The 27,975-nt window shown below is 42.8% G+C and overlaps 1 protein-coding gene across 4 annotated transcripts; it reads left to right on the top strand.

Annotated features, from left to right (window-relative positions):
- Positions 1-62: 62 nt before the first annotated feature.
- On the top strand, positions 63-27,420 carry FOXJ2 (forkhead box J2). Of its 4 annotated transcripts, none has more exons than XM_084226315.1 (12): positions 63-264; positions 1,417-1,541; positions 16,056-16,408; positions 16,917-16,991; positions 18,919-18,987; positions 19,337-19,477; positions 19,892-20,090; positions 21,937-22,257; positions 22,653-22,754; positions 23,223-23,423; positions 24,154-24,252; positions 24,810-27,420. In XM_084226315.1, exons 3-12 carry the CDS (start codon positions 16,076-16,078, stop codon positions 24,896-24,898), a joined length of 1,629 nt encoding a protein of 542 aa, XP_084082441.1. In that variant the 5' UTR covers positions 63-264; positions 1,417-1,541; positions 16,056-16,075; the 3' UTR covers positions 24,899-27,420. The 4 variants fall into 4 exon arrangements, with proteins under 4 accessions (XP_084082441.1, XP_084082440.1, XP_084082439.1 ...); XM_084226314.1 differs by having other exon boundaries at positions 592-1,541; XM_084226313.1 differs by having other exon boundaries at positions 63-471; positions 592-1,541.
- Positions 27,421-27,975: the final 555 nt, after the last annotated feature.

Genomic DNA, 27,975 nt, shown 5'->3' with positions numbered 1-27,975 from the left:
CGGGGAGGCGGGGGCGGCCGCGGTCGGGGGGAGCCGGGGGAGGCGGAGCGGCGGCCGGGGAGGAGCCGGGGCCTGCAGTGGAGCCGCAGCCCGGAGCAGCAGCCGCGGGAGCGGCGGGGCCTGCAGAGAGTCAGCGCCGCCCGGGCCGGGCCCCCCGCACCGGAGCCCGGGGAGCCCCCCGGGGACGAAGCCGCGGCCCGGCGGAAGGCGGCGGAGGCGCCGCGCAGCCCCGCGCAGGCCCGTGAGCCGCCGCGGCCTCCCGTGGTAGCCGAGCCCGGGCAGGAGGAGCTGGGGCCTGGGGGGAAGCCAGGGACCGCGGCCGGGGTGGGGGGACACCCCCGTAGCCTGCCGGGGTGGGGGAGAGACCCTGCCCGCCGCCCCCCGCCCCGTCCGCAGCCCCGTTAGGCAGCCCCGCGCCCGGTGTGGGGACACCCCGGCGCCCCCCCCCGCCAGGCCCCTTCCCCGCAGCTGGTGAGGGAGCTTAACACTTGCCCCCTTCCCCACTAACGAGCCAAGGGTGTGCGGAGGCCCCCGGTACCCAGCCCTAGCAACTATCTAGAAGCAGGTCTGCTCTTTCTCGCTGTGGAACAGAGCCTTCTGGAGCTCCCTCGATACTTGTACGGGGAGAGGTGTTCTCAGACCCCAGTTCCTGAGGATTGTGAGAATAACCTTTACTGCCGACTCCCTCCTGCTGCTGAGGAAAGTCTTCTGTCAAGCAGAGCAGACAGCCGTTCCCCAGACCAGGTAGTAGTGGGTGTCTTTACAGAGGAAATCCTGTATGCCCAGGAGAGGTAGTTCCCAAGACAGAAATAAGTAGGAGCTCCAGGTTCTTACCTAGTAATTTTAATTATTTAAATCTGCTTGGCAGGTGATAGGGCAAAACAAGGGAGAGAGAGCAAAGAGAGATTTAGCTAGTCTTTCGTTTTCCAGTTGCTGTTGACTGGAGATAAAGGTAATTTCCAATACTGATCTCATCTTCCTTCATCCCAAGGAAGATCCCTCATCCCCTAATCCCAAGAGGGTTTTCTTCAAATACCCAGTGCAAGGAGAGAAGACACACCTCCTAGTTACAGGGAGAGGAAAAGACAGATTTCACTGATAATATCCACAGAGATAGCAAAAATTGTTTTAGAGAAAGAGATTTTTTTTCCCCTTACGGGCAAGGTGTACCTAGAGAAAAGAGATTTCTAGGTAGGCAGATTGGGGAAACTGATTTCTGAAATAATCTGACCATCAGTGAAAAGGCTGTTTCCCGGGGAACACCCCTTTAGTAGTTAGCTGCCAAAAGGGAGAGAGGATCTCCATCCCGGGATAAAACCAGCAGTTTTAGGGGACTGGCAATCCAAGCAGATTGTTTTAATACTCAAGATCCTGATTTCATCCACAATCCTTTCGCCCTCGAAATATTTTTTGAAGAAGCCCTTGGAATAGCTGACAGCAACGGTCTGAGTATGGGTCTCAGAGAAGGAGTGTGAAGGGCAAAACCCCAACAACCAGCACTGAAGATAATCCACCTCCCTCCAGAAAATCTTCCAGACAGAGTGAGTGACCACATTATATCACCTCTCTATTCCTAGCTGTCTTCTCTCGCTTTCTGTCCTTGTTTTCTGTGTCTATTCTTCTCTCACTGTTTCTGCATGCTTTTAATCTTTTAGCTCTCTCTGTTTCTGGACCTCTCCCCACCTTCTTTTTCTGTGTCTTTCTCAGTCTCATTCATTTAGCTGCCTTATGGAGCTAAATAGAATTGACCTGATTCTTTCCTTCACCATTTAGCTTATGGGAAACCTCAGTCCTATATAATTGTAAGAAGCCTCTCTGCCCTTTCCCTTCTACTTTCTTTCCCTGGTTTATTCATCCTAGACTCAGCCTTAATCATCACTGGTGTGAATTAATTTCTGTCATTTTGGGGTCATTGAGAATGATAATAGTGGCCAAAAAAAGGTTTGAGGAGACAGGAGCAGTGATTTGTAGTGCCAGGGTCCAAGGATGCACCCATGGGGTGGGGTGTCAGTTCTCCGTGTAGGTCCTACTATGCTTGTAACTGGGGGAATAAAATCATTGTGCGGTGCAGCCCTCACTGTGCTTGGGGTCTGAATGTACAGATCCCCTTGCAAATACTCTGAGATGCATGTCCTAATGTACCTAAGGGATTGTGGGATGAATTCTGGTAGGTGTGCCCTTGAGAGTGGGTCCTGTGGTGCTTAGGGGCCTGGGAATGAAAGCTGTGACAGTGCTGGTGGAACCTGCTCTGAAAGCCAAAAGAAGCAGTTTGGTTGCCACCAGTCTTCATCTGTGTTTTATGCTGCATTCAGGGGCTAGGAATGTGAATCCTAGTGCTGGTGCTGCATGAGTCAAGCTGCTGCTTTTTGTAAATGAGGCAGTTAATTCCCAGCCACAAATGAGTATTCTGACACCAGTGTAGTGATTTCCTGAGAAATCAAGTCTGAGGGAGACGTCGTCTCAAATAAAGCCAAAGCAGATTCCAGTAGCAGAAGAATCTTGGATATCTCACGTGAGGTATTACTGTTTCTAGTGAGATAGCAGTGAGGAAATCCAAGATCAAAGGGCCAGGACAGGGAGCCCTTTTGGAGAGCAATGGTTAAACAGGGAGTCCCTGAAGAAGGAACTCCTTGGTGATGTGCTTGCAAGATCAGACAAAAGATGCCAAAGTGATTCCCCATTTTGGCAGAGAATTTTGTCAGTAATCCATAGCTTCAGGAGGTGACTCTTTGTAAGGGAAGGCTGAACCACCAATCATGCATATGTTCTGGGGGTACTGTTAGATGCCCTCCTACCTGTTGCCCTATAGTTATGCAATCAGCCTGTTTTGAGTAGAGCTGTGTTATCTAGCACAAGGGAAGAGATAACTGAGGCATTTTGGCCTTTGTACATTCAAGGGGATAAACTGACTTTTCATGCTCGTGAGGTTAATTTACCTCACGCTGCCCCCTTCCTCACAGTCATGACTTGACATTTTTAAGTGCTTTTGCCTCTGATGGATGCCAGGGCACTTTACAGAATATATACACCACCCTTAACAAAATTCTGCTCTTCCACAACAAGTACCTTTCTGCATATGAAACATTTTTTTTTCTTCTATTAATGATAAAGATTCTATATTTGCTGCCTGAGCTTTAAATGTTCATTGCAGACATAAAAGACTGGAAGTGGTGTGCTATAGACTAATTGTTATTTTTTTGTTAATTGCTGACAAGGCATTTAGTACTGACGTGGACACCAAATTAAAACAATCTCTGCTGGAAGGATCTCATGATCTAAAACACAGCTATACAAAAGCTGGGACATACTCATACGTTTTAGGGAATAATTTTTTGTCAGCACAGCTCTTCAAAGTGATCATGGTATTCATATCAAATGTTTATCACAGGTGAAAATGCAGCTTCCTCTGAGATGGAATACTGCAGCTGCTCTGCACCATTTATTTTATACAAAAGTATCTATGCAAGAAAAAGGGAGAGTATTATTTATCTTCATGAAAGTGCAGGATACTTTATAGACACGTTTAAATGGAAGTTTTAAGTCTATAAGAGTTTACATTAAGAATGTTAAACCCGACCACCTAAAATTAGACTTCAAAAACCACATTAATGTACCTACGTAAACGGCCTCATTCTTGTAGATGCCTAGGAACGTAGAGTTGGCTTCAACAGAAGCAATGAAGTCTTCTACATTTGAGGAAAAAGACACTTAGTTGTGCATATATGGGTCTGTAAATTTAAATTTGGACTTTCATGCTTCCAAAAGTTGATTTTTTAAGTTGAAGCAGTCTGATCCTGTCCTATGGGCACTCAGCTCCCCTCTGAGATCTGACAGTGGCATTTCTTAGGTCAAGCCCTTAAGCAAAATGAAATGAGACGGTCTAAAGAGTTATGGGAAAAGGATTATGTTACTGAAAGATCATGAGGTTATAGTACTGTTTACGTCTGTGTTCTATAACTAATTCGATTTTATCTTGAAGTGTGGTTTTGTAGGCAAGTTTCTCACATAGAATAAGTAGTCCAAAAAGTTGGAATAAAAGAATGAAGCAGTTTGAGGAGTTGGGATCTAAGTTTTCAGTCCGAGAGAGGGTTGTGACTACTGTAGTCCTTCTGGTTTGGGGTTTTTTCCTGAGTTTTTTTTCCCCTCTAAAAATACAGCTGAATGTTGGTGTCTCTGAAGAAGTTTATTCTTATCACAGAGGTACAGGTTACTACCTCTTTCCCTAAACTTTAGCTGACCTTCATGTAGTGGGAGATTCCGTCTGTATCCCAGTTTGGATCTTTGGCCCTTTACTTCAAATGTCAGAAAGGAGGAGTGGTTAATGGCAACTGTGATATGGACAGCTGTCCCTCAAGAGCAGGAATGAGCTGATTATCTCATTTTACACAGCTGTCAGACAGGAATTGGATCTCAATCATTAGCAACCAAAAGATAAAAAAATGCTTCTGGACTCATTTTTCCATTTGCTTCTCCCAACCTTGGGTAGAAGAGTAAGCGGTGGTTTTCATGCAGTACCTTCTGTGTTTTTGTAGTACTCCATTTGCAGAATCTGTTTCTGAGTGATGCTTCAGAACTGAAACTTTGAAGGATACTGTTTTCGGTCTGGGAGGTGTCTTAGAGAAGATGAGTAGACCCTAGATTGATGGGCAGCCTGATGTGATAGCTAACATGTTTGAACTCTCCAGTTGTGTTAATTCTGAAGCCTAAAGAAAAGCCTTTAATTTGCTGTATTGTTGACAGTTGCACGTGTTATTTTAGCAAGAATATCCAGTTGATGTGTTCAACCTCCAAATGCTTATTGCCTTTGTAGGAGGCAGTATTGCTACTTGCTGTCTGTTTTGGTAGTTTTGTTTCCTTCTTCCTTCTAAGGGGTACATAATGAACATCAAAATCTATAACATATTTCTGCCCTGAACTCACGTTTTTCACTTTTTAAAGGCCGTCTGTGTATGTGTATTACTGAGAGAGAGCAAGCATGCAGCAGTATGTTTTCACAACTAATTAATTGCAAATTTTCATCTTAAGTTTGAAGTGCAAATGCAAAATACTGTGAATGTTTCAAAATTTGGAGATCTTACAGCCAACTTTAAGACCAATTTATTGTGCTTTGCCAAGATTTGGACTGGATTGTTGTTATATCCATCTGTCTTTGACCTGCCCAGGCATCCTATTATGAACCTGATACTTCTTTAGGTAGGCAGCACAGATTTAAAGGTAGACAGCAGAGATTTTGGTGGTGCCTGACCTTTCCTGAATACCTGGGCTCCATAGGATCATGTGGCACTCATGTTCCTCTCCTGCACCTTTAAGGCCCAGTGTGTTTCCAGCCTGCCTACTTCTTGATTCGCATTTCCTCCTACACCCACTCCTCTCAGTTGTTCCTGCTCTTTGCATCTCTTTTGTCTTGTGGTCCCTTTGGCATTCTGTCCTAGGGTCCTAGAAGCCTAAATGCTGCTTATCTCTTCATCAAGCAAGCATCCCTCATTTTCTCCCTAGGATTCTTCACTGGCAGGAGTCTTTTACTGCATCTCACAGGCTCTGGTCTTACTTCTACCATCTGCATTTTGACTTGTTCCTGGTTGCATTTTGTTAGATTATATGCCTGTGGATACGTGGGATTTTTTGTCTGAGGTTATCTCAAGAAACTTCTTTTTTAATCACTGAAAATAACCAAGCAGAAAAGTTCTGCTTGGCTTGGGAACAGCACTTGGTCTCCATAGTCCAACTCAATTTCATTCTCCCACCCTCCCTTCTCTTCTGGCCCCTCTCCTTCCTCAGGAATAACTGTATTTTGGTTAGTTAGGATAAAAACACCTTCCATTACATTCTCTGGTTCCCTCTAGCAGTTGAGGATTCTGGTTATCAGAGCTGGGCTGAGCATTTTGTGCAAGGCCCAGTACCTCATTCCTCATATTTCTGATCTGGTCAGTTTATTTGATGTGAAATCAAGAACTAAGAGAATGTGTGTTCTTTTTTTGGCCTTTTTTATATATAAGAGAGACTGAGTAATGAGAGACATGGTGAGATGATGAGTGAGAGCTTTTATACCTCGAGGAAAAAAATATTTGCTTTTTTGTTTTTTACCATTAGCAATTCAAATTTTGTTTATGCTCTCTGCTCTATAAAGACTGTGGCTGATTATAGGAGAAATATGTAATTACTGTTAAAAGTTCAAATCTGAATAATTGGGAAAGAATCTGAACACTTTGTGGTCACAAATTAAAGGAGCAAAGTTCCTGAATTCTCAGTTTCCTCTGAAAAAAATATTAAGTAAAACCAAGACAAATTCTCCCTCCCCATCAGGAACTTGCAGAGAAAAATAAAGAAGCTGCTAAAATAGTTATGTCTGAAATTCTTTTTATCTCTACCTGAACAAAGCAGACAAGATTTGAATGTAGAGAACTGGTCTGGGTTTTGGGAGAGCAATGTTCTCTGCAAAGTTCTGCTGTTCCTTTGCTGGCTGACCTTGAGCTGCATGCTTCTCCATGCATGGCTTCCCATTTATCCTGGAATAGGTTATTGATCCTTTATAAGGGTTCCAAAGTATAAGGATGAAAACCTCTTTATAATGGCTGCCTGCTCTTGCTGCTGATTGCCTTAATTACAATGTGATATTGAACGTAAAACCTCTATATGCCCCTTTTTTTTGGCATTAGGAAACAGTAAAAGGCCCAATGTGTTTTTGTTTCATTGAAGGACCAGTCACTCCAAAAATGAAAGATTCTGTATGATTGTGTGCAGTCTAGAACTGTTGACTTCAGTATAGATATTCTCACTCCCTTGAAGCTTCTCCTGAGATCTCTAATGACCTTTTCTTGGCCAAGTCTCAGGGTCTCTATTCCTTCTTCATCCTTCTTGGCTTCCCTGCTGTTTTTGACACTTGATCATGCCCAGTCTTGAAATCTTGTCCTCCCTTGACTTTTGTGACAGTATTTTCCTGGTTTCCCTCCTAACTATTCCAGTCATTCATTCAGTAGCCTCTGCACTAAGCTGTTTACTTCCCTCCCATTTTTTTTTTCATAACTTAGACACAATGACCCACTTCTAGTATCCTCTCTTTGCTTTTCTTTACCTCCTTCACATCAGGGATATTAAATGATGCTGCTTTTCATACTACCTTAACATATTTTTAAATTAATTGCTGCAAGTTTAAGACCCCTGAGCCAATATGGAACTCGAGAAAGCTCCTTTGAGATTTGCCTTTGTTTCCTGCTTTCCTCTACTGCAAGCTTCCACAGTTGGGCCTATAACATGTTCTTGCTCTGAACATGAAGCATAGGACTCATCTTCCTGTTCATAGCCTGAATCTTTTGCTGCTTCTTTGAGTCTCTTTGGGTAACCCTTATGCCTCCTCCTTCATTTCCCATCTCTGTTACTGCGAGCTGTTCTTGCTGGCCTCTTACAACCGTGTCGCCTTCTCGTCTTGTTAGCAATGCGATTGCTGAAGCTGTCCTCCTGGCATGTTTTCTCAACACCTTGCCATCTCCTCCTTGACGAGCCTGTGTTTTGGCTATCATCCACCACACAACGTTCCAGCTTGTTGTGCTCACTCTAAGGGGCCTTCACATTTCTGTTTCTCCCCTATCTGTCGCCGTCCCTTACTGCATTGTCCTTTGCTCTGCCGGCAGCACAAGCATGACATTGTGCTTTTCCATTTTTTGCATGAACATCTCTTTGCATTCTTCCTCAGCTGACTCATACCTTGATACACACAGGAATATTGCCAGCCAATAGAGGCCAGACATACTGGAAAGTACTTATTTCATAGAACCCTAGAATCATTAAGGTTGGAAAAGGCCTCTAAGATCATTGGGTCCCACTGTTAATTGCATATTTGCAATGAGCTCTTTTCAAATATGCAAATAGCCATTATTTGCATTTTTGAAAATTATTCAAAGGTCTAACTGATACTCAAATGTAGTTGTCTTACTGTATGTACCCCACTCTCCCTGGCTCCTTTTGTGAAGAAGCATGATTGCAAAAGAAATAAAGATTGTTACAAGCAAAGACACAACATCTTGAAGACTGGAATGTTCAAGGTTAGAGCAGAATAATATTTACTTGCCGCTGCAAAGTGACAACTGTGGCAAGCATGTGTGTGGAAGAAAGGGACTTCTTTCAGTGTCTGTAAGGAGATGAACAGAAGATTTAGTTTCAGGATGATACACAAAATGGAGCACTTTGTGAGTAGGATGCCAAGCAGCAGTACTAGTGTTTTAAGTAAAAAGAAACCATTAATTGGTGTGTCTTCTGTGGTAGTGTGGTTCTGGATCCTCTTGAATTTCAAGAGTGGTACAAGTCTTTTCGAGTTGTGAGCCAGGCAGGGATTGTCAGGTGTTTTGTCTACTGGAAGAGAGTTCTGTCAGTTTGAGAATAACAGCTAACAGAATAGTAAAAAGGAATTATGTTAAAACAGTGGTTGAGACTTAATTTATGAGCCTCACACAGTATTATTTGATTCTTCTGATCATTCTCCAACTTTAATTTCAGCTGTGCTTTGCTCTCAGACTCTTCTTTAACAGGCTTCTCTGCAGTCCTTTGGTAATCTCAACCCTGGGAGCATGTCCTCTGTGTACATTTTGGGCATGTGGTATTCAACTAATCTGCACTTGATACCTATTTCCTTTTTTCCTATGAATTCAGTACAGAGTTCTTGCTACTGCTTGATACCCATTTCCAGGAGTGGGTTGTGGTTTGTTTCAGCAACTATTGCGGAGTTCATATTGACTATTCTGTTTTCAGTGGTTCAGCCTTTTTGGTGAACAAGATCTGACCACTTGCAGTCAGATTTTCATTTTCCCTGTATGTGGCTGATGTTCCTTTCTCTACCATAGAAGCCTTTCACTATTGCTGTCATTAAAATGCAAGGCTAACAGTAATTTTTCACCAAGAGACCCATTTTCTAATGTGAATAAGAATACAGTTTTCGTTTATAAGCATGGTACATTCTTTTAGCCTGTGTCTCTGTATATGTCTTCGCAATGCTGTGCAGATCTTCTGAGCAAGATAGTCCACATGCTGATCTACTTCTGATGTTGTCTCTAATTTCAGAAACAATCTGGGTATTAAATCGGTGTTTACATATCTTCTGCTGCAGGTTTATTACTGGGTGTGATTCTGATAGGCAGGTGAAATTGAAATCTTTCAGCTTGGGGGCTCTCAAAGGGCTGGGGGAAATACCTGCTCTTACCTACTGTTTCTCTGCCACAGACTTCCCAGTTTCCAAGGGAAAATTTCATTTCAGATATGTGCTCATAAATTTGACTTATTCTGACACCAGTTCCCAGTACCTTTCTCAGTGTAAGAGTAATTGTTGCGTTAATATTCTTAAAGCAAATGTCAAAGATTTCTCTCCTGCCTTGGCATATGCTTGGAATTACAGCTGCTACTTCCAACGGTGAAATATTGCGTAGTGGTTCTGAGGGTGGAGGGATGCTGCAGAGACACTTCTGCTGTGGTGATGTATTTTCATTGCACTTCTTCAAAGTGCTTGGTTTACTTTTTACTTCAAATCTGTTATTGGGAGGGCCGTCATGGGACATTTGGCTTATTATTAGAATAAATCTTTTCTAGTAGTCTTATTACAAAGGAAATAATTTCCAGCTCAAAAGTATTTTATGTATACCAGTATTCTCAGTATCATTTACTGTTTCTTTTGACAGGTGTTATGCATTCCCCACTTTACCTTACACAGCGTCATAAATAAGCAAACTGGTCCTAACTTTGAGCACATATTTTCAGACTGTCTTAGGAGTGTCTGCAGTGTTTGTGTAGTATTTCTCGATGCTTTTTTTCCCTGTATGTTTATATAGCAGACAACAAAAACATTTGATTAGTTGGTCTTATTAAAATCTGGCAAGGCCTTAGCTATGCTCAATCCTAGCCTGTTGTGCCCATAAAGATACTGCTTCTTTTGACATGAGTGTATTTCAGGCTTTGGCTATAATGCCATCTGTTGATAAGTTTAAATAAGCAGGTCAGATTTTGTAAGCTATACCATTTGTCAGTTTTAAACAAAGCTAGGACATAATTGCCTTTGGAATTGAATCCTGATGCACTTCCAACATGAGGGTTTGGGTGACTTTATAGTTCTCACAAGACTTCATGCTTCATTTGTACCAAAAATGCCTGCACAGTCATTGCTGTTCATTTACTAAATTCAAAATACAAATTTATTGCCTGCTTGTGCACCTTTCACAAAATGGAGGGAATTGAAAGGTCCTATGATAAATATGCTATCATGATATTTGTCTAATCTGTAATGACAGTGAAAACAAATTTTTCTTTTTATTTTTCTTTGAGACTTAATATGAACCTTATTTTGTTGAGATTTGTATTCATTAAAGGAAAATCATATCTGTATAACAGTTTAGTTATAACAAAGCAATTAGTCCAGCTATTTATATTAAGCTATACATGGCCTAAAAGTTTTCATCTTCCTCGAACTGGTAATTTTCAGTACCATCTCAGTGTTTTGTGTGATTTGGAGCAAATTTTCCATTCAGGATGCCATAGTCACAGTACTGCCTGTGCTCCATGAAATAGCACAGCATTCAGAGCCATGCTCTCTTGTACATGCAGTAGTTCTGAGCAGGGCTGTGGAGTCAGAACCTGATGCATGGACAGGTGCACACTGTGACACTCATAGGCAGTAGCACGCCGTGTGCTCTTAGGTGACAGTGGCTTCCTTTGGTTGGATCCCTTTTCCCTTTATGGCTCATGACTAGTGAGAACCATGTGCCTCCTGTTACCACATCTGCAGGCCTTTAGTTAATTGGGAAAACATTTTTTGGCTTGTTCTACTGCTCCCCAAAAAGGGAAGCATGGTTCTAGGGTATGAGAATTTTTCTTACCTCCTTGCCCCCAGGGATGGGTTTTCCTCCTTTCATATGGTGCTGCAGACAGAAGGGTGCTGTCAAACTGCAATGCCTTTCTTTTGTCATTAACATGACACCTGTCATTCCTTCCAGGTTATGTTTCATTTTATAAACAATACCCACCAGCCTCTCTTCCTTCATTTGATTCCAGAAATATAAACATTTCCTGGAGGCTTCTCACAAGTAGTTACCAAAATGATAGATAGCAATTTCAGTCTGGGCAGATAATCAGTATCCTCTTTTCTTATTTCTTACATGAAACAAGTATTTTTGTGAGAATGTTTGCTCAGAGAAGATCAGATTTTTAAGCGTGTTATTCCTGCCGTCTTAGTTCACACCACCTTCTTTATGAGGGAAAGCACATATCTTAAAATGGCAAATTTCTCTTCCTTCTAGACTCAGCTAAATGGATTATTTTCCCCTTTTTGTATTGGAGGAGGACACAGGGGGTTTTGAGTGTGTAATTCACACAGGTACACCAGAATTGCCTTTTTTTCACCAAAGTAGAGGCTCTTTCTTTCTTCATGCATATTTTATTTTTACTCCTCACAATGTGGCATTATTTCAGAAAGGTTGTAGTCAAATAGTCCTTTTTCTGACAATTTTTTAATCTGCTAAATACCTTAGAGACTAGGGGTATCTCTGAGTATATTAGATGGATATTGTTAGTTAGATTACTGGATCTGTGTTTCAGGTGCCGAAATAAGTGGTCACCTGTTCATAGGTGTTCTACAGCAATGTCTGTCATTGCTTGATAGTCTGTTTGCGTTTTTTCTCTCAAAGTTCATGTTGAGAAACTTGAGTCTCCTTTAAATCTTTTTGTCATAATGTTTTGTTGGATGAGAATATTAGCAAATAAAGCAACAGTGAAAGTAAACACAGAAAAATGTAAATGTAGATATTTATTCTAGAATAGGCGTCTCCTGAAGGCAGTGCACAGCATCGTGCCATTCATTGTATGGCTCCCTATTTCAGTCCTAAGTGATTCTGCCTGATCAGCCCTTGAATCCAGCCTGGAAGAATGCTTCAGGCTATAAATGTTTATTAACTCTCTGTTCAGTGGGACCCTTAGTGTGCTGTTCCCCACATTTCATGTGTTTTTCTGTCCTCATAGGCAAGTAGTCAGTGATCTGACTGGCTTAGAGTGAGCGTTTGCAAAGTAGCAAAGTACAGGTTTCTTCAGTGCTGCTAAGGGTTGTCTGTCCCCTACTGTCCCATTGACAGGAGCCAGCTTGCATTTGCAGGAGGAACTTCTATTTGCTTCTTGCAAAGATTCAAAGTAAGGCAGCAGTTTTCCCAGAAAGCTGTAGGGTATAGTCCAAAGTGAATTAGTGGTTATTAAAAGGTATTCAATGCAGGAATTTTCTTTAATACATTTTTCTTATGAATTGGACGGATTCTTGTCTGTTTAATTGTAGCTCAGGATCAGTGCTTGGCTGGACTTCTTGCATCTCTCTGACCTCTCTGACTTGGGATTGTACTGTAACTGTTTAGTGCTTGAGAAATGAAGACTCTGCAGTCACCTTCCAACTGTTGATGGTGGTTATGACCTTGGCTACTCTACTTTTGCTTTTTCAATTCAGCCAAATACATAAACAGATAGCATTTACCTTGTAAAGTGGGACATGGTGAATTCTGGTCTTCAACTTTCTTTTTACTTCTTGAAAATTAATTGCAACTTGCTAATGTAGTAAGATTTTTAAAGCACCCTTGATTTCAGTTCCATGTGTTTATTAGTTATTACTGTTTTTTTCTTTGTTTGAGTGGGATCATAAGAGTTCAAAAGATTTGCCAGACAATAAGCTGGGAAAGGAAAGTTGGAAGAATTATCAGCTGCTCTGGTTTGGCTGTAGACTTGTTTTATCATGCCATTTAGTAGTGTCAAGCTGATGCACCAAATACTTGGGTCAGGTGAATGAGAAATGCAACATAAATTAACAGTAATATTTACTGCATAGCAAGTATTCTTTTAAATAATTTGGTAGCCAGTTACACTGAATTATTGTTGCCCTGAAAGTGTTCTGGAATTGTCACCTTACCTAGTGTTTGACTGTGCCAAATTATTACAGATCCTGTATTGCCAGCAAATCCAGTAACATGATCAAGTGCAAACTTGGAAAAAAAAGGCCTTATTCCATTGCTTTGAAATTTCCCATGTGATTGCTGTTTGGTCTGACTCTTCTTTCTGTCCTAAATTATTGTCTAGTGTATATGTTCTTAAAAAGCTGCTGTGTTTTACTGAATAGTGGTTGTTTCAGTACCAAGTGCAAGTGCATATGTAGACACAGGGTTTGGTTTGGGTTTTTTTTTTTTTAAGATTTTTTGTATTTTGTTGTCTTGTCAAAGATTTTTATAAACCAAGGAATGAAAATATTAAATTTCTCAGTGTGGGTGTAATCTGACCCAATTCTAATTTTGCTTGTCTCTCTGACAAGTGTTTTTTATACAAATACACAAAAGCTTGTGTATTTGATGGTGAGGATGTTGCATATCAGCCTTACATTTTACTGCATAGCCAATCATCCCAGATGCTCTACTGACATAACCTGGGCAAACCTGAAGCTCTGTGGAAACAGTGCTTTCTTCTGTTTCTTGAATTTCTGGTGTTTCAGATTGGTATCTCAATCTGCCATGGGCTTTTATAACCTAGTTTTCTTGATTTCTATGCTTGTCTTAAAAAAACAAAAAGGGGGGAGGGGGTGGAACACATGAATTTGTGTTTATTTTACTTTGGAGTTGTATTGTTAGTGCAACTGATATTTCATAATAGTTTAACAAGAAGCAGTAATCTTTTTTCTGCTTGCACCATAGAAATTAAGTTTATATGAGACAAAAATTTTTATGAGACACTTAAAAAATGAAGCATTCGACTTAACATTTAGTTCATGTTTGTTTTCTTCCAGGTGGGGTACTGCTTTTAATGAGGGCTTTACCTGTGAAGTTACTATGTAAATGTACCTGTGTTTTGATTGGTCTGTCCGTCCCTACTGGATAAAAATAAATTGTTGCTTTTCCCTTGTATTGTTTACAAAAGAATAATCCTGCTGGTTTTTTTTTATTTGTGTTAATTTCAAATGTTTGATACTAGATTAAATCAGTCAAAACAAGTTATTCAATAAAGCACAATTTGAGGGGCTGGATAATGGAAAGCCTTTTGCAGCTTGGATCAATTAGCTGTGCAGCAGGTTGTAATGCCTGTCCTAAGTGAGAGTGTGGCAGATAAGTAGATAGGTAAGTTGGTAGCTGATGGGCTTTTCTTTTCCTCCCCAAACATAAAAATGTTTCCACTTGCTGTAGACGCTGTGGTGCTGCAATTGTTCTTCTCAGTCTGGGTGCCTAAGAGTGTGAGTGATGATGTTAGCTGGGCAATTAGGACGGGTTTCCGGAGGCCAGGGCTGTGAAGCCACTGCCTGTGGGGGCTGAGGGATGGATTTTGTTGGGGTATTGTGTAGGTGTTTGAGCCTTAAGAGGTGTGGTGAGCACATGCATGGAAATGAAAGGTTTAGCGCATATGAATGCGTTGGAGTATGGACTTCATTGCTTTGGTGCTGTGAGAGCTCTGGAGTGCAGAAGTGAAAGGTAGAATGCATATGGGTGTGGGGGAAGAACGGGTGTCTTCAGTGTCAAAATGCTGGGTGCATCTGTCTCTGGATCTGTGCATCCACACTGTGTTATTGTCAAATGCCTATTTTTAGAACGAGTATCTAATTGGTATTCATGCAGATGGGTGTCTCCCTGTCTCATCTGATCCACTCATCTGAGTGATGCACTCAGTGGGAGGTGTCTGCTGACGAATCTTTCCTAAGCAGAGTGTGTTTGTGTCAGTCTCTTCTCTCTTACATGTATGCAAGTGTTTAATTTGCTATACGTACATAAGTGTGTTTGTGTGTTTGCCTTGTCTATGCTCCAGCATGCTCAAAGAAAGTACCATTTAATCTTCTGGAAAGACTCATATCAGAAATGAAAGGTGTAGAATTTGCATGCCTTCAAGACATGAATCTTCTCTTTATGCAAAGAGCAGTGCAAGTTGTGGCCTTGGAAACTTAGCTCCCTCAGTCCAGACTTCAAGGGATTGCTCCCAGTATAGTAATGCAGCCAGTTGTGAGTAGGAATGATGAACTTTCTGCTGCAACAGACTACAGAAAACTTAGTGCGCTAAGTGTGCAAGTTCATACAAGTTCATGCTGCAAAATGTTTTCTTCTTATAAAATAATTGTTACATAGAAATCCCTGTATAAAACTGCTAGCCAGGTGTGGTTTATTTTTCTGAGGGGAAGGGTATAATGTTTATGAGATAAAACATTGAGTCTCTTCCTGCAGCAAACTTGAGTGATTTCAGACAAGTAAGTTTTTTCTGTGTCTCAGAATTGGAGAAAATACTTGCCTGCTATAGTGTGAATTAAGCAGGATTTAAATATATATATATATATATTTTTTTTTTTAGGAAAAACTGGTTATGGCAGGCAAAGCTTTAACTATTATGAGCTTAATATAGTCTGTTCCAACTTGACATGGTAGATGTAATTATCTATATATAGTATTATGCATGATCTTGGTGTTTTAAAATGAGATATGTAATCCTAGCTCTGAGGAATAGGATTCATTATAATGTCACCTAATGCAAAAAGAGAGGCTAGGCCTCAAAAAGAAATTAATTTCCCCTCAAATTAAGATAGTCCTGACTTTGCAGATGATCTAATTAAATTGTGGTTTGTGTATGGCATGAATGAATATTCCCTTTTAGCTATGATTTTCCTCTTACCTGACACCGTAAGCGTACTGGATTACATGTAATCTTGGTGAAGAGTACAAAGGTTATATGGATTATGTAGTAAAGGAGTGAATGTCATATACCTGCTGAAAGGGCTCCAGTTCCCTTAAACAGATCTTGGCTTTTTACCTGGGAGCAGTGCCCTGGGTAAGCCTGCCCTAGCAATGTTACCATCAGTGTGGAAAAGCACTGTCCCGGCTGCTCTCAGTACGGATGGTCCTCCCTGAGGCACAGTCATGGGCCTTTTGGAATGGTTCTGGCTAGCTGTGAGTAAGATACATAAAATAGGATGATCTTCATACAGGTATTTGTGATAGCAGAAGAAGAATGCAAATGGATGTTTCTGCTCTTAGGCTTCACCTTGTTTGTGTCTCAAGGGTTTCCTTTCCTCTCCTTTCTCCTCACAGATATTCCTACTTCCAGCACCATGGCCTCTGACCTGGAAAGCAGCCTCACTTCCATAGACTGGCTCCCACAGCTTACTTTAAGGGCTACTATTGAAAAATTAGGGGGTTCCTCACAAGCAGGACCTCCAGGGTCTGCCCGAAAGTGTCCCCCAGGCTCACCAACAGATCCCAATGCCACACTGAGTAAGGATGAGGCAGCAGTGCACCAAGATGGGAAGCCACGTTACAGCTATGCCACTTTGATCACATATGCCATCAACTCATCACCTGCCAAGAAGATGACGCTTAGTGAGATCTACCGTTGGATCTGCGACAACTTTCCCTACTACAAAAATGCTGGTATTGGTTGGAAGGTGAGGGCTTGCATCACTGAAGTACCCTTTTTTGCCTAATTATAAGGCTTACTTTCGTAATTCTATGCAGAATAGCTTCACTGATTAAAAGAAGACTGATGTAAAACTAAGTTGACCAACTGGAGAAAATGCAGAGCCAGCAGTCCCATTTTCTCCGAGAATTTTGTTGAATGTATGTGGTGGTCCACTAAGAAGGAGCGCACACAAAACCCACCACCACCAACCAAGGAAAATGAAAAAAAATCCTCCACAAAACACACATCACTACCATCCTCTGCATCACACTGATGCTATTTTCTTTGCACCTTCTGTAGGTGTAGGGGTGGTTGAGCCCCATATAAACCATCTCAATCCATCCTTTTGCACAGCTTTTGTTCTGCCCCATTCCAGCAATATGTAGTGACCTTTGGCTTTTATGTACCATCCTATTTTCTCTGCTCCAGCACATACTCATAAGACTGTATGTTTTTGTTGTAGCACTTACCTGTATCTTTTACTCTCTCATCAGAACTCTATTCGTCATAACCTCTCCCTGAATAAATGTTTTCGAAAGGTGCCTCGACCAAGAGATGATCCTGGGAAGGTAAGAAATCTACATGCTTCTGGGCAAGCAATTTAAAACTGCAGGGAAGTAAGCTGGGGTTGCCCTTTCTAACTCATGGTTGGAATTTGAAACCGAAAGTGTGGGCAGAAATGGAAGCAGTAGTAAGATTTACTGCAGTCCTTTGGCTACAGGAGCATTTACTTAAAGGGAACCTGTAAAGGAACTTTAAGGGTTTGAGTAATTATTTTCATTATCTGTGATCTTCAGATAACTTTAAAGATACTGGCAGAAGTCAAAAGTGTGATTGAATGTACTTTATTAATTTTGTTTCTTTTTCTTCTTTATCATTGTGTGTAAAATGTGGGTATAGTCCAACTTGTTCTGTTATGAGAGGGCATAGTCGCTGCTGGTGAACAGTAGGACTATGATTTGACACCATGGATTTCATGGAGGGCAAGATCCATGGAAATGAGAGCAGAATTACTACCTATATAGATTGCAAAGTATTTGGTGTTGGAAAAATATGTCATCATCACATAGTTTAAATCTGTAGAAATTATTTACAAGTAAAACTCAAGAATTTAGGAATATGTTAGCTAACTAAGGACTGGTAAAGCTCTGATAGTACACATAGACTGTAAAGGGGAATTGCTAGCAAAACCAAGACTTGGTATATTGGCATGCAGATATTATTGTTCGAAAAAACCACAACCAAACAAGCAGGAGGAGATGGTAGGGGCAAGAAGCTGTGTATTTAGACACAAGGATTGTCTCCTCCCCCTCATCCTAAAGTTACAAGATCGGACCATTTGCTCAGGCCTTTATTTCAGGTTATATTTAAAGGACTGTGGGGTGCTCAGTTGGCATCTATAAATGGTAATAGTAGATCTTTGAGGATCACAGCTCAAAAAAACCATTAATTATGTGGCTTATTCCAGGAAATCCTAACTGACTTAAGGGTATATGTTTGCAGGTGTTCATTGGCATGTTGGGCTGGGTTTATAATGAAAACCTGTGCTTGTTGCTTATTCAGATTATTCAGATCTCATTGGGAGGTTAAAACAAGCTAAATTCACTTTAGAGTTCTTTTTATACTTAGTCAGAAGACAACACTCATAATTATACGCTGTTTTATATTGAAAGGGAGGTCTAGGGGTTGACATGTACCATCCTCTCCCAGACAGGAACAGTCACTTTAGGCTGATGAGATCTGTCAAATTTTTAATATCTCTAGGGATGGAGATAGCAAAACTGGGCACTTGTTCTAGTGCTGCACCACCATCATTGTGAAGAAAGTTTTGTTTATATCTGACTGTACTTTCCCTGGCCATAACTTGGATTTGTTGCCTCTTCTTGTGCTGTACATTTTTGAGAAGAATTTGATTCTGTCTTTTATAATATGCTTACACAGTTGAAGATAGTGGTTTGATCCCCTTAGATTTTTCTTGTCCAAGCTAAACAGACCTCTCTGTGCATAATTTGTTTTAGTTCTTAACCATGGTTTATTTCTTAGCCATCATGGGCCCTCTGTGGATGCTTGAAGTGTAGTCTCAAAATCATGAAAAAAGAGCAATCCTTCTGGCTGTCTCTGCCAAATACCAACATTGAGTTGGTTCGCATGAGTTAATCATAAATTCAAATTGTGAGGAAGCCACTCCAAGGAGTGTGCAGGCCCAAGAGAGTTCACTTAGCTTGGATCAAACTCTCCTTTTGTGTCCTGTCTGAAGAGTGGTGGAAAGTAGAGGATTCTGCCTTCCACCAGTAGTATTGTTCCTCATAGTTCAAAGCAACCCAGTGCACGAAAGGAATCTCTTGGCAACACCCCAGTCTCGGTTGTGTGAGGTTCTAGAGGATGGTCCTTGTGGTCCTAATGTTTAGTTGGTGCTGCATTTCTTGAGTCAGCAGCCCCATACTTCAGAAAGCTCTGTGATTTCATCATTCATTCACCAATGGGTCTTCTTTCCAGGGCTCTTATTGGACAATAGATACATGTCCAGATATATCTCGCAAGAGGCGGCATCCTCCAGATGATGACGTGAGTGTTTTTCTTTCCACACAGCATGGAGCGGGCTGGGAATTCCCTTACAGCACCAGACCATGATAATGTTTTGGGATCAGGGTGTATAGATGGGCATAAAAAGGCCAGGACTGAACGAACTAGTGTGTATGTCCTGTTGATTGCCTGTTGTTGCTGCTATTCAGTAGCAAAGTTAATCTTGTTTGAAGTCCTTTATCCTGACTTTTCAGTGACTAAGGCCCAGTCCTCCTCTTTTTTAAGCCATGAACTTCTACAGCGGGGGAGCTGGCTTCCCATCTGCAGTTTCACTTCTCCATCTGTTTTTGATTTCTGCTCCTTTCCTTTTCTCTTTCTTCCCCATCCACAGATACCACAAGACTCCCCAGAACAAGAGGCAAGTAAAAGCCCCCGAGGGGCTGTACCAGTCAGCACAGAAGCCTCTTTGCCACCTGAGGCCACCCCTCAGATGTCGATCCAGAGCACCACCCCCATTGCTAACTACAGTCAGGTGAGCCGTGGAGAAGAGGATAGAAGTGGGAGGAAAAGGAGAGTGGGAGGAGTGCATGAATGGAAAAGCGAAGTGGTGAGGAGAGGGAATTGTGAAAATTGTGATATGGAGGCAAAAATAAAAAGAAGGGAAGGAGCTGAAATTGCAGAGATAGAAAAAAAGGAGGAAGTGAATTTTAGCAAAGGGTTGGATGGGGACAAGGATGAAGGCATAATGGTATTAGCTGAAGAAAAGGCTGGAGCCATTGTGCTGTGGTTGGTGTTCCTCAAGAAAAATGGCATTTGGGAAGATTTGTTGGAAGATGAGCTAAGTGATATGGGATATCGGTGCATGTTCTGTGTGCATCTAGTCAGATCTCTGTCTCGAGCTGCAAATTCTAGTACAGACTAAAGGCCTTATTTCTCCCTCCCTTAGCAGGGTGCAGGGCCTGTGGATGTTGCCTCTACTGTAGCAGGGGGGCAGGGCCGTGAAGGGGCCGATGTGCCACCTCCGCTGTACAGTGCCAACCATGACTTCAAGTTCTCCTACTCCGAGATCAACTTCCAGGATCTTAGCTGGTCCTTCCGAAATCTCTACAAATCCATGCTGGAGAAATCATCTTCCTCTCAGCACGGTGAGTAACTACATGCGTCATGTGGGGTGGGCAGGTATCTGCCCACACAGTCTTGTCCATTTGGCATCTCTCAGATCTTTCCTCGTTTAGGAGCCTGTGCAAACAGACTTTCCTTCTTTGGCATGCTGTAATTACTTCTGCCAGGAGCTGATAAGAAATCTGCACGTCCTTTTATGCATTGCTCCCCCTAGTTCTCTCAGAATAAAAAAGCACAGTGATTTAAAAATGCCTTGTGTTGATACAAATGCAAATACTAAAATGGCAGAAGCTGGGAAAAATGAAGTCCTGAAGAAAAGCACGTCAGAGAAACATTCACAGTCTGTCAGGCTAGAAACCGTAAGAGGGAGGGGATTGTTGCATCTGGAGTTTCTCAGAAGGAGAGTGGAAAATCATCATTGCTCAGATCTGTTAAAAGTAGGATTGTACAAGGCCTTGGAGAGTTGAGTTTTGTGGATTTAGAGCAGAGAAGAGAGGGCCTCCAACTCCATTCATATCTTGCATTTCTGGGAGTGAATAAGCAGCCAGAAGAGGGCGGAATCACTTCAGGGATGAGATGTCCATGGAAAATACTTCAGAAAAACTTAAAGCTCTTTCTGCCTTTAAACACTCTTCTAAATATTAATCTGATGTAAAAAGGAGTATGTTGTTACATGAGCTTTTCGCCTGTGCTCTCAGCCATCACACAGTTGTGCAGACAAAGTTTGCCACTCCAGAAAGGGCCTTCTGAACTTGAAGCTTCAGTGAAATAAAAATGTATATACTTTCACTGCTTTCGTCATGCTGGCACTCCTAGTAGGAGCCTGTTGTGTGAGGTATGTTGTAGTATGAGCAAGCTAGAAAAATGTAGAGAAGAACCTTGGCTTGGTGTGTTCCTCTGATTTGACAAACTTAGCAGCTATTATTTTTTTCCCTCCCAAGTTGTAGGCTGCATGGCAATGTAGGAAAACTTGCAGTTTTTGAAAAAATTTTGTTGGCAACTTTTGAGTCAGGATGGTAGTATTCATCCTTTTGCCCTAGGACAGTAGTAGGATACTTGAAGGGTCGATGTTGAATCTAGTGAAAATGTGAGGCTTGCTTGCAGATGGTCAAGTAAAGGTACTCAAAGGAAGAAGTGAGTAGTTCAGGCATGCAGTGCCCCTGATTGTGGTTCCCCAGTGTATGGGGAGAATGAACAGGGGAAGCAGATATAAGAGATATGCTGAGCTCTTGATGTTGGGGAAGGATAGAAAATACCTGATGCTCTCACGTGTAGGGGTTGCCTGAAATACAGGAGGATAGAAATGACACACCCAGTGAGTCAGGAGGAATGAAAGTAATAAAGGAGCCCTGGTGTGTGCAGTGTGCTCTTTGTACAAAAGCAGAGTCTTTTATGAGTTCTTATGATCAATGTGAGAAAAATTGTGAAGATTCCTGACCGAGCTGCTTGTAAGAAGGGAACTGAAGAGAGTCTTTGGAAACAAGCAAGTCAGATGCATAAAGTTACCAATTTTCTAGATTTTCTCCTGTTTAAGTATGCTTAATGGTCATTTATAGGAAAACAACATGTGCTTGACATTTCAGGAGAGGTTGGGTTACTTTGGTAAGTCTAGGAAAAATTCAGGGAGGAACTTCAATGCCTAATGCTGTACTAAAATCCTTCTGGGTCTTTGTTGGTAGAGCGTTTTGTTTTGTGTCTGGAGCACAGCAAGGGCGTAACTGCACAGGTGATGGTTGCTGGCAGCCTGTAGAGGGCACTCCTAAAGCTTCATGAATAGCAGGATAAGCAGTGAAATTAGAGCTGGATAACGTAAGCAGAGGTTTGATCCAGGCTCTCTTCAAGCTCCTTCCTCTTTCATTTACTTGGCAGGTTTCTCTTCACTCCTTGGTGACATGCAGCCCTCCAACCACAATTACTACATGTACCAGCAGCAGCAGCAGCAAGGCCCCTCCTCAGTGGGTGCTGCTCCCCCACTCCACACTCCAACCCCAGAAGGTTGCCCATCCCAAGGAGGAAAGCAGCAGGGTGGTGAAGGTTATGGCCCTCCGCCAGTGATGTCCATGCACCCGCCCCCGATGCAGCATGGAGGTTACCACCAGCATCAGCAACATCACCCACACTCCCACCCACAGCAGCAGCCACACCAGCAGCAGCAGCAGTCACAGGCTTCAATCAACAACGCTGGCTTTGGTGAGTCAGGGGTGATGGAAATCGTGAGTGAGGGAAAGGGAGCAGTGAGGAGTCCCCAGACAGAAATCCCACAAGTGAGCTTTTCCTAAGTAGTGCCTACTTGCGTGTAGAAAAGTGGGGGATGTCAGATATGTTTGAAATCTGAGAAGGAAATTGCTTTCTTACCTGAAGAATGGAGGACATATCACCCTGGGTTTGGGATTCTCTTAAGGAATGCAGCATAAAGTCAGGGCCTTAGTAAAAAAGGAGATGCTGCCCTGGTTTTCCAAGGAAGAAAGGATTTCTAGCTGCTATAGGATCAGACTCTTGGGTGAAGAGGGGCCAATCTTTTATATTAAGGGGTGGAGAGAAAGGGTGATCTGTATTGTATTAATCTTGTCCCTGTCTCATTCCAGCGTTTCCCCCTGATTGGTGCTCCAACATTGATTCCCTGAAGGAAAGCTTCAAGATGGTAAACCGGCTGAACTGGTCTAGCATTGAGCACTCCCAATTCTCAGGTCAGTGTTGGCCTAGTGACTAAAGCTAGTGACTCAGTGACTAGGGCTGTAGTCTAGAACATGCAAGTGCTGTTCAGGGATCTATTTTTCAATGTAACTGTGACAAGGGCCTGAATTTCTCAGTGATTCACCTCATTTTTAAAAACATGTCCTACTTCATGGGTTCTGTTAAAGATCCTGAAGCACTTGAATGAACACTGCAGGATTTGGGGCAGGGAGAATTAAGTCATAAAAGTATTTCAGAAAGATAACTGAGCTTTTTCCTTCAAACTCTTCCGTGCCCTACCTGAGTCAGTGTGACAGTATCTTAGATGTGAAGCTCTTCAGGAGTCTGGTGACAGATTTGAAATGATAAAGTTTGGCTTGTGAGGAGGAGGAGGTAGGATTTAGGGACAGAAGACAGAAATTCTTTGCAGGGAAGATCACAGTGTGACTACTGTCTTTGACACACTTCTCTGTCCCCTGCAGAGCTCATGGAGAGTTTGCGCCAGGCTGAGCGGAAGAACTGGACGCTGGATCAACACCATATTGCCAACCTCTGTGACTCCCTTAATCACTTCCTTACCCAGACTGGTCAGCTCCCTCATCTGGTTGGCCCACAGCAGCCCCCTCGAATCTCTGATTCTTGTGCCCTGAACAGTGGCAAACAGGAGCAATCCATGAACCAAGGTAATTAGGAGGAGACTAAAATGACATGCAAATGAAGGCCCAATTCTGTGAGTATTCTAAATTACTTGCAGCCTTACCAGGCAATGCAGCACTGAGCAACTCAGAGCTAGGTTGTCAGAGCAACTCAACCTTCTCTGGCTTTAAAGAACTGGAAAGTCCTATACCTGTGGTCTGGAGAGACTACTGTTATGTGATGCATGCTATTGACAGGCAACCTCCAGGCAGGAATATATTTAAAAGGCAGACCTGGAAGAGGAGAAGGGGATGGTGTTTTTTAGGTGAGCAACAGAGAGGAGCGGCAAGGTAGAGAGATTGCTATTCCAGATGGCAGGAACAGTAAAGAAGAAAGCCCTTGCACACTTGTTGGAGAAATACTGTACAAGGAGTAGGGGATGCGTTCTGAGGAGGGAATATGGTGGTCTTGATAGAACTGTAATGCTGCTTGTCATCTACTGCTGAACTAAATAGATGATATTGAGCCAGCTTGTGGTGTTTCTGGATGAAAATTTTCTTCTCTTACAATAATAGAGAAACTCCTGCTGGTTTCAAGAACAAGATCCCTGACCAAGCTATAGCTTGGAGTTTGGACTCAACAGCTGAACATCTCCTCAGTATCCTGTGGGTCTGAGTGAGTTGCTCTGTGGCTGAGCTGCGACCCAGTCACGGGCAAGATTTCTGACCTGAACATTAACAGTTTTTTTTTTTTTTCTTAATTCATTTCCTTTCACAGTGAACTCCTATGGTCAGCCCCAGCCTCCCCATCTCTTCTCCGGGCCATCTCCTATGTACCAGATTTCTACCCAGGACTCTCCGGGATATAATCGCCCAGGTAAGGGGTGATGTTAAGGCATATTACACCAATGAACATTAAAGAACCTTTGTGCATTTCTGCCAAAGCATTTAGTAATCAAATGGAGCACTGTGGGTAGAGAGGGAGCATGGACTGCAAGGGACCCTCCATTCAGGGCTCTGTGATAGTTCTGGGAAGGTTTAGGATTTCAAAGTCCTGATTTCTTTCACTTCACATAAACGGTTGTCTAGCTTAGCCTCACCCTCAGTTAGTTGTTTGAAGACAGCTGTACATGAGAAGCTTCTGTTGATGAAGCCGTTTGTGCTCTATCAGCAGTCAGCTATTAGGTAAGTAAAGGAGGCTGAAACTTAACTTCTGTGGAAGCTGCTGTGGAGAATTTCATAGCAGAACATTCCCAGACACTGGTAGATGCTGACAGAGGTTAATGCTAGTAGTGTTCTTGCTTGTTAGACTGTTGGAAAGGAGAAGGCCCAAATCACTTTTTCTTTTGCCCAAGAACCCACTGTGAAAAAGTATGTAGTTTTAGATTCTAACTCTTCTTTCCTTTTTCTTCTTTCTTCTTGTTTTTGGCTCAGCTCATCATTTGGTCCCTCGGCCTCCAGGGCCTCCTCCAGGCGCCAATGAGGAAATCCCCGATGATTTTGACTGGGACTTAATCACCTAGCGAGTTACAGACTTGATAGCCCGTCCTTTATGAAGGACGTGGGAGGGGAGGGGGACATGGGGTCAATGGTGTCAGCACCACCCTCCCCAGCCTCCCTGCCTTGCCTGTATATAGATATATATTCTCTATCTCCGCCAGAGAAGCCACCGCAAGATGCTGCCGAAGATAATCCTTCCTTGCGTCCTGTTTTATCTTCTTTTCTTCTTTTGTTTATTATTATTATTGTTATTATTATTATTACCAATAATTGAGCACAGCCCTCCCCCTCCTCCGGTGGCCTCAGACGCATCGGATCGGCTCTTTCGTGTTGTGCAGTGCCCTGTGGAGGGCGGAAAGATGGGTCCTTGGTGCCATGAAAAGACCTTGGAAGGCTGAATCCTCGAGTGCATCTTTCTCTGCCTCCGTTATTTTGCGTTTAACAATCCCTCTTTCCCTTCAAGGTGGCCGGTGAATCTGTCGTATTGGCTACTGGAGTGAGAGAGCCTAGTGGACCCTGGGAGCCTGTAGTTCTGTTGTTTCGTAAATGTTGTAAAGGTCAGGGGGCTGAAGGGACACTGGAGGGGTGATCTTAGCTCTGTGAACTTTGTTGCACCAGCAGGAACAGCAAGAAAATAAGTGGTGTTCCCAAGTACAAAGAGAGGGTAATCCCTGAGGTAGGGAGAGCTGAGCTGAGCTGGGAGGGCAGACCTGAGTTTGGAGAAAGGAAAATGTAGCAGATATGGTATTTCAGCAGAGAAGTTTGGTTTCAGAATGTGGTGCCATCTGTGAAGACTGAGAGATTTTGAGGGAATCCTGACCCATTTCCTACACTGCCTTTTGCAGTCTCTAGGTGAAGCCTACATACCCATCATGTAAAAGAAGCAGTCAGGGGTGTCACATGTAATTCAGCAAATTCTGTTCCCCAGAGCTTTTTATTTCACCCCACACTCCTTCAAGCCCTTTTTCAAAATATGTAGTGAGGCTCTCCCTTTCATATGCAAATTTGGAAGTTTTCTCTCATCAGTATTTGTCCAATTGTTATTTGATCTTCCACCCATCATATTTCTTTGGAGGCTGTCCTTGCCTGTGGTTGAGAGTGCCAGCAACAGGAGTCTGGCTGTGTAGGTGCACATCCTCCGTCAGCAGTTCCCACTTGGTGAATGGGCTCGTGGTGGGCAGAGTGGGGCTGAAGTGGGGGGCTGCTGGTCAAGGGCTGAACCCTCTGGTCAGGGATCGAGAGGCCCTTGCAAGCAGTTTTTGTAAGAGGGCCATTAGGGGAGAGAGGATGAAGTAGGGCAGGGTTTTGAACTGACCAAGCAAAGAGTGTAGTATGAAAGGGAGGAGGGTGTCTCAGACCCCTTGCAGTTCAGCTGGGGAGATGATGTAACCTAGTGTAAATCCTGAAGGATGAGCTTTATCAGCACGTGCAGATCAGGAAGGTGGGAAAGGTACAGGAATGGGAGTGAGCATTTAGATGCTTCCTCCCCAAAGTTGTGTCCTGTGTTCCCCTTCTTTTCTCGTATGGCTCCATTCTGTCAAACCTTTTGTTACTTCTTAATATTTTGTCAAGCCTCCCCCCAGCCCTTATTCCCTATTTACCATTGAAGGGAACAAATATGGAAATAGACTATCATGGCTGCTTGACAGACCTGGAGCACAGGAGTAAAGTAATAACCTCTATTCTGACTTCAGGAAGGTGGGGAACTAACACTGCTTTTTAAATTTGCTGTAGGGATAAACCATTTGGAAATTGGATTGTTGTCAGGGAAGTGGACAGAGTCTCATTGCATTGGAAGGGGGAAACAGCACTTTTTTTTTCTTTTTTTTTTACCTTTTTTTTGTTGGATTTTTTCGGGTTTTTTTTTTTTTTTTGGTTTGTTTTAAGTGTGCGTTTGGGGGGGAGTTCGTCATTGAGCATTTCCAAGAGAAATGAGGAATCCCAGACAGCTTCAGCATGGAGTCAGCTGTTATCTCTGCTGCCTCAGGATGGAATGATACAGCTTTGGAAGCATGTGTGATAGGTTTCTGTGGAAAGTGGCACCGGAGACGACAATGAGAGACAACTTATGGCAGGTGCCAGTTAGTGTTTTGCAGTGGACATTACTGAGAGCCGGCCCTGTGGAAATCTGAAAACACCACCGGAAGAAAAACAAACCAAGATGGCTCCTTCTGCGTATCCAAGTGCTCCTCATTTGCATATTTGCCTCATTTGCGTATTAAGTTGTGCCTCATTTGCATATGTAAATACATGCCGGTCAGTGTGCAAATTAGCCTCGTTCCTCTGCCCCTGAAATCAATGTGTGTTGTTAGTGCGTGGTAAGACATCGATGGGTGGGTGTGGAGCTCTGCGGGTGCGCTGGCACCCGTCTGCAGGCAGGGCAGGGGGGCCAGCCTGGCCCACAGAGGGGTCTTGCAGGCCCCTCCAGCCCCATGTGGCCCCAATGCTTCGTGTCAGTGGTCAGGGAGAGAGGGGCGTGGTCTCACGAGTTTATTTTTGTGCATGCTTTCTTAATAAAAAGAAAAAGTGAATGTTTATGGTTTAACTGTTTTGGTGCCAGTCTTGATTTTTTCTTTCAGCGGCGCCTGTCAGGATGGCTTGGTTCCCACCTTAGAATTTGGGTGTGGACATGGCTAAATGGACAGCTCACACCTGGATGTTCTTGAGATGGAGACTTTTTAGGATTTTAAGAGCTGAAGGTTCTCCCAGCTGCCTGTTCTCAGGGCAGTGAAATCTGAGAGTCTATCAATTCATGCTCACTAGAAAGGCAGAGTGAAAACTGTAGCAATGCTTAGTGTCTATTTGTCTTACTATTTGCTGGCCTTTCTCTTTCAAGGAAGAGCTAAGATAAAGAGCAGATTTTAAACTGCTTCTGTAGAATACCTAGTAAATGTATTTCTGCTTTTCAGGAGCAGGGAACATTCAACCTTGGGAACACCCCAAATAGCCTGACTGGATGACACTTTTTCTCCACTGGAAGGACATAAGAAGCACAGCTCTCTTGTAAAGAGAGCTTGACGTGACTGAGCCACAACATGGTCATTCTCCACCTTCTTGGGGTCAGATTGGAAGTTATCACTCTCAGTTCCAGGGTTTTGCC

The sequence above is a fragment of the Fringilla coelebs genome (assembly GCF_963513975.1).
Source record: "Fringilla coelebs genome assembly, chromosome: 2".
NCBI lineage: Eukaryota > Metazoa > Chordata > Aves > Passeriformes > Fringillidae > Fringilla > Fringilla coelebs.
This window is presented reverse-complemented; position numbering and strand designations above follow the sequence as displayed.